The following is a 6,266-nucleotide window of genomic DNA, read 5'->3' as shown; positions in this document are numbered from 1 at the left end:
CATTACGCTAACTGCTGGTTCCCTTAATGCTTATAATTTTTTTAAAGAGCTTTTTTTTTTCTCAATTTGCCAAAGGGCACATGTGCTCACCTCCATGGGGCAAGGTCATGCTGCAATGCCATCTCCATTCCGCAGGGATCTGGGGTGCACATGCACACATACATACACACACACACACAACCAGCGTGTATTTCAAGCCAGGGGTCCGGGATTCAAAGCACACAGCCAGTCATGTGGGATCTGGCTCCCTTAACCCCTGTGTGAATAGGGATGGCACCCAATAAACTTTTTTCTTTTTTCTTCTTTGTTTTTTTAGTTTTGCTATAGGGCCCGTGCGCTTGCCTGAGGGAGACAGAGAGAGGGAAAGTGAGAAGTCACTTCCCAGGGGGTGGCCATGTGGCAACCCTTTCAGCCCATTCTCCTCCCAGGATTTTGGGCACGTGCGTACACGCGCCAGGGCGTTTCTCAAGTCACTGGGTCTGGACACAAACCACAGAGTTGGTGATGTGCGATCCAGCCACCTTACCCACCATGCCACCACCTGGTCCCCGAACAAAGCTTTTTTAAAAAAGTTTTTACAAAGAAGAGGTGGTGGTAGGGACGGAAAGGAAGTAGAGCCAGGGTTACTGACAGGCCGGGGGGTTGGAGTATGACTCTTAGGTTTTGGTCTTGAGTGAAGGGATGAAGGGCGTGGGGCATTAACTGAACAATAGAAAGAGCAGGCCAGTTTCTGGCATGAGATAAAGATTGATGGGGGTGGGACTAGCAGATGGCATACTGGTTATGTCTTAGACTCCCATGTAGTCAACCATAGTTCAAGTCCCAGACCTGGTGGCTTAAAACTCACACCACGCACATGTACGTGTGAGTCCAAAATCCCGAGAGGAGAAGGGAGAAGGGATTGCAGTGTAGCCACCCCACCCTGGGGGATGATTTCTCCCTCCCTGTCTTTGTCTCTCCAGCAAGCACACATGCCCCATAGCAAAAATCTGTCTCAAAAAAAAAAAAAAAAAGAGATTGGTGGGGGTTAGTTAGGTGGCGTCCTTAACCAGTCTTCGGACCACATAGTCCTCTATTACCTAGACTGCCAGGGAGTGATAACGCCATCATCGGGGCCTCCGATCAGCACCAGGCGGCCCACTCGAAGAAAGTTCTTCCGCCATGCTGCAGGATTGGGAAGAAGAGAACCTGGGTCAGTCCAGAGTTCAGGCAAAGCTGGAGAGAGAGAGACACACAGGGGTCGAGGAAGCAGAAAAGGGGACCCAGGTCGGTGCCCGGGGTCTCACCAGTAGCATTGGGATGGTCTCGTTCTCCATTGATCAGAGCCAGGAAGCTGCTAGCGTTGAGGTACAAGTCATCGTGGTGGGGGTCTGTTACAATCAGCAGTTAGAAACATCGTCAGAGAAGCAGAGAGGAGTGGCAAGACTAGAGTCTAGACAGAGTCTAGAAGGCCAACAGGAGGCGATGTGATAACCGAGGTGGCTAGTAATATAATAATTATAACCTGGCAGCAAGTGCTCTGACCCAGCACCCACTGTGAGCCAGACGCCACGTCAGGAGGCACACGCTACGGTGTTACTTTATAGATAGGAAACTGGGTAACAGGCAGGTTAAGCAACTTGCTCAAAGTCACCCAGCAGGGTTAGGCTTCCAATCCAAGCAGGCGGGCCCCAGCACCCACGGTCTTAAATGCTACACTCAGGGTTGGCCAACTATGACAGACGGGCCAAAGTCAGCCTGCCATGTGTTTCTGTAAATGCAGTTTTAATAGAAAGAGGCACGCTCGTTTACCTCTGGTCTACAACTGCTCTCACGCTACGACAGCAGAGCTGGGTAGCTGTGACAGGAACTTTTGGCCTAGGAACCCGAAAATACTTACCGGGGGCCTTCGAGAAGTTCATGGAGATGTGCATTATGAAAACAACTCTGCACAGATTTCGAGGTTTTTTGAGCATGAAAATCAACTTGTACTTTCAGTCTATTTTCCATGAACTTTTGGAAGCCCCCTCATACCTGGTCCTTCACTGAAAAGGTGTGCGAACCCTGGCATCAGACTCTCCTCTCTAAGGCAGTCACACAAGACACATAAAGCATGCCTGCGTGAATAGGCGGTGTTCGCTGCATGGAAGTTACCATTATCGCTGTCACTGTCATTGCTGCTAGGTACAGTGACGCAGCGGAGGTGGGAACCCCAAGCCTTCCCCTCCACACTCCCGCTCCACGGAGGTCCCGGCTCAGTAGCCCCTACTCACCGTGCCAGTAGTTGCATATGGAGAATTCCTGGCCCCAAGGACTATAGCAGATCCGGTAGAGGTTAGACCGCATGGAAGTGGGGAACAGCCACTTCAAATAGTCCGTGTCTAGCAAGAGAACAGCAGTGCCGAGTGACCCTAAACCTCTGTGCCCCCCAAACCCAGGGCTTTCTATGGCGCGCTCAAGGCCCACTCACCTCCATACTGTCCCATCTGTGGAGAGGAGAGGGAAATGAAAGAGTCCACATTGTGATCATCCATGACAGAGAGCAGAGCCCGGCACACGAGTCCCCCTGTAGGTAAGACGACAGTCGCACAGGGACTTGACGGCCAGGGCCCATGGCCGCCGCCCCTGCCCTCCCCACCACCACACTGCACCTAAAGGAGACCGAGGCCCAAGGAGGCAGGTATACCATGTGCCAAAGGGTCACACGTCACAGAAGTGGCAGAGCCAGAGTTAGATTCGGGGACCCCAACTCTAATTCTAGGATGCTCTTAACTGCCTGTTAGCCCTGAAGACCAAGAGCCACGGGGAATGGGGAAAGAAGGGGCAGTAGGGCTGAGAGCCTCCCTCCCACCCAAGACCCCGACAGAGGCAGCAGCTGGGTGCTGAGGGAAATCAAAAAGGGCTCAGGTACCAGGACTCAGAAAAAGGGACACGAAGAAGTGTCCCTCTGATGAGATCAAGCCTCATATAGGGCTTAGGACGTGGGGGAGGAGGGGGTATCCTACCCTGTGAGTAGCAGATGAGATGCACCCCTTGAGGGGCCTTTGCCATGATGGGGGCCACAGCCTCTCGGAACCCTTGCACCTGTTCCCACAGGGGCCGCAAGCTCTCCCTCCCATCGAAGAGATCGAGCACTGTCACCACAGTCCCGGGGTGTGTCTGTGGGAAAGGGGCAATGCAGCCGCCGGGGAAGGACGATGAAGCCCCCGCACACCAACCCCTGGCCAGCGTCCACACGCCTCCTGTGCCCGGTTAGAACCAGGGATCTCCCCAAGCCAGCACGCGCATCCCGAGGAACTGGACAGGCCCAGAAGGGTGGCTTTCAGTTCCCGGCTCTCCCTTCCCAGCCGCTGTAGACGACTCCAGTGCCCTTGACCCGGGAGTCCCCTGCCAGACCTCGTTGATGTATTCCAGCAGGTGGCGGAAGCTGTACGAGCTGTCGAAGAGCCCATGCACCACGATGACCGGCTTGTAGGGAACGCGGTGGGGCGCGGGGGCTGCGGGCAGCAGCAGCAGCGGCGGCAGAAACAGCAGCAGCAGCAGGACCCACGCCGGGGGGAACCGCTGCCCCGACGGCCCCAGCATGCTCCCGCCTAAGAAGGGGGCGGTGAGGGCCGGTGAGCGCCAGGACAACGCCCCCTCCCCTCCTAAGAGATGCCAGGCCATCACGCCGCCCCGACCCCCTGCCACCCGGGTTCTAATCACAAAGTACTCCTTCCAACTTCTCCAGGCCAGTCCCCACGCACCCCTACCACGCCGACGCACCAACGCGCTCCCCAAGTCCCGCCCCCAACTCAGCGCTCTGGCGACTTGGTCCCTAGGCCCAGGATCTTCCTAAGGCACAGCCCCAGCCGTTCTGCAAGACCCCTGAGCCACAGTCCTGGTCACCGGGAGCGTGCCAACCCCCACCTGGCCTGGGTCGGTGGACCTTGCTCCGCCCGCTGTTTACTTCTGCAGGCCACGGGGGCGGGGAAGGGCGTGAGGAAGAGCGCGCAGGGGGATGACGGGGAGGGGGTGGAGGGGCAGGGCTGCTTGGGGTCGCGCAAAGCCGTCACATCCGGGGCTTTCCCTGGCAACCGTGCGAGCGTCCCCCGCAACGCAGGCGGGGGACCGGCGGGGCGATGGAATATTCCACTGCGCCCTAGGAATGGGGAGGGCATAGGCGGCGCGGTCCATTTAGGCCGACGGGGAGAGGACGAAGCAGCGAACACACGCCGGGGATCGAAAGAAGGCCTCCCCGGGCCTCGCTTGCACCCAGCGACCCAAGGGGCAGATTTTCTCGCCTCGATTCGCCCCCACTTCCCAACCCGCAGCGGAACACGAAGTTTCCTTTACCCCAAAGGCTGGTGGGGTAGAGAGGGGGAAAGGGAGTCCTGCGTATTTTGCCGTTTGCCGGCCAGTGGCGGGATGAGTTAGGAGGCTGATGCCACCAAAGCCACCCCTGTACCTCCGCGCTCCCGCCCCAGGTCAGCGCCTTACAACTCTTCATTCTTGAAGTGCGTGTAGGGCTCTCGTCTCCAGAGACGCGGAGAGTGCTCCAGGCCCTCAAGCCAAGTGCAGCCTAGCCCAGTTTTTCCTGCCCTAATCCCTCTCCATAAACGACCCACCCCCGAGGGGTGGAGGGCCCCAAGGGTGCGCTGACTCACGGCCCCGCGAGGTTTTGACCAGTCTTTCAACCTAAGCGACCCTCGCAGTCCGACCCTCAGGGCTCTCTGCGGGCGCCTCCCCACCCAGACCCCTCCACCCCGTCCAGACTGAGGACTCCCGGACCTCTCCACCTCTCTCCGACCCCTTCCCATACTCCAGTCTCCCAGCTAAGGCTTTTCGAGTAAAAGACGTTTCCCTTGGAAAGAGGGTTTCTCAGCATGTCAGTTTCTCCCTCTGTTCGCTAGGGTTTTGCTCGCTCGAAACTCGGCTCTCCCAATAAAGCCAATTTACTCTGGGCAGTGTGTAGACTAAGGACGCGGTGAGGATAAGGGGTTAGTGGCTCACGCGAACGCCTGGGAAAGCAGAACAACCGTCCGAGGCCCGTGTTCTAAATCCCTGCCGCCGGGGACTGTTCAGCCGGGGCCTCTGAACTGCTCTGTCGTCTCCCGGTGGACACCGACAGGGGGGAACACAATCCGGCGAGCGCCCATCTCGGGTGGGGACTGGGCAGTACTACTGTCAAGATAAGGTTGTGGGGGCTAATAATGACACTGGCTGTGTTTTTGCAAAAAGCCCAACTGATGGAAATCCTGGTAGACTGCCTATTCGCAACCCCCTTCCCACCCACGCGCTCCCAAGATGCAGCGAGCACATAAAAAGACTGCAATAACGCTGTGTCTCAACTCGACTCAGGAGGTGAGGCTGCGGTCTCGGCGAGGGTGGTGGGTGGAAGTCGGAGACGTGACGGAATGAACCTGAAACTGGCCGGCCTAGGCAGTTGAGGCCGCCCAACCAGCCAGAGGGAACAGGCACACGGTCTTAAATGGAGCTGCCGGAAATGAGCAGTTCAGGCATCCCTCCCTCTCCAAAAGCCCTTGAGCTCCTTAACTCTGGATGAAGAAGGTATCTGTACATCCTGCGCCCCCACGAACTCTCTCATCCCCTCCGCACCCCCTCTGCAGCTGGCCACTCCGGAGTGACAGACGCAGCTTCCCGCTCTGCTGCCGGGGTGGCAGGTGCACCGTACCGCGCAAGTTTGCATAGCATTGCAGTTCTCAACTCTGCACAACGCCCTCTCGCGCGCGGTTCTCTTCCAGGAGATAAGTAGGAAGAGGAAACGGGCCACGGGTCTGTGGGAAGCTACCGTCACCCTGCTGGGAGCTCAGAGGGAAGCTGGGGGCACGGATGGGGGAAGTCCTGCCTGGGGGAATCGAGTCTGGAGGGAACTGGGGTATTGAATCCAGGAGTACCTGCTCACTTCCTCCCACGGTATAAGCGCTACCGCGAGTCCTGGAGGGGGTAGACTCTAGAGAGTTCTCTCTCCCTCCTTCCTTCCCTTAGTCCCACCCCCCGCCTGGTCTTGCCTCCCTGTTTCCATGACAACTCCAAGGGAGCCTAAACTGGGGGCTTGAACGCTAGGGTGAGAGGAGGAAAGAGGTGGTCCGAGCGAGAGCGGAGAGACCGAGCGGCGGGGGGACGTCTAAAAAACGCTCCCCCTCCCTCGCCTCGGTCCCTTCGGCGGGGGGACGTCTAAAAAACGCTCCCCCTCCCTCGCCTCGGTCCCTTTAAGCTCCCCCCTCCCAGCTCTCCCTCCACCCCCCCTCCCCGCCGCTGTCTTCATCTCTCCATCTCTGCGCCGC

At 57.8% G+C, this 6,266-nt stretch overlaps 1 protein-coding gene across 5 annotated transcripts in view; it reads right to left on the bottom strand.

Annotated features, from left to right (window-relative positions):
• Positions 1-4,483, bottom strand: part of PPT2 (palmitoyl-protein thioesterase 2) — an 11,862-nt gene extending 7,379 nt beyond the window's left edge. The window contains exons 1-7 of one of the 5 annotated variants that reach the window (XM_014590084.1): positions 4,459-4,483; positions 3,376-3,572; positions 2,985-3,138; positions 2,450-2,545; positions 2,253-2,360; positions 1,287-1,370; positions 1,080-1,164 (exon numbers count right to left, since the gene is read on the bottom strand). In XM_014590084.1, the coding sequence (XP_014445570.1) occupies positions 1,080-1,164; positions 1,287-1,370; positions 2,253-2,360; positions 2,450-2,545; positions 2,985-3,138; positions 3,376-3,572; positions 4,459-4,468 (734 nt within the window). In that variant the 5' untranslated portion in view covers positions 4,469-4,483. The other 4 variants (XM_006154310.3, XM_006154311.3, XM_027774128.1 and 1 more) reach the window with 4 other exon arrangements.
• Positions 4,484-6,266: the final 1,783 nt, after the last annotated feature.

Source organism: Tupaia chinensis, unplaced genomic scaffold (assembly GCF_000334495.1).
Source record: "Tupaia chinensis unplaced genomic scaffold, TupChi_1.0 Scaffold000403_1, whole genome shotgun sequence".
NCBI lineage: Eukaryota > Metazoa > Chordata > Mammalia > Scandentia > Tupaiidae > Tupaia > Tupaia belangeri.
Note: the sequence above shows the minus strand (reverse complement) of the source record. Positions and strands in the feature narration are given on the sequence as shown.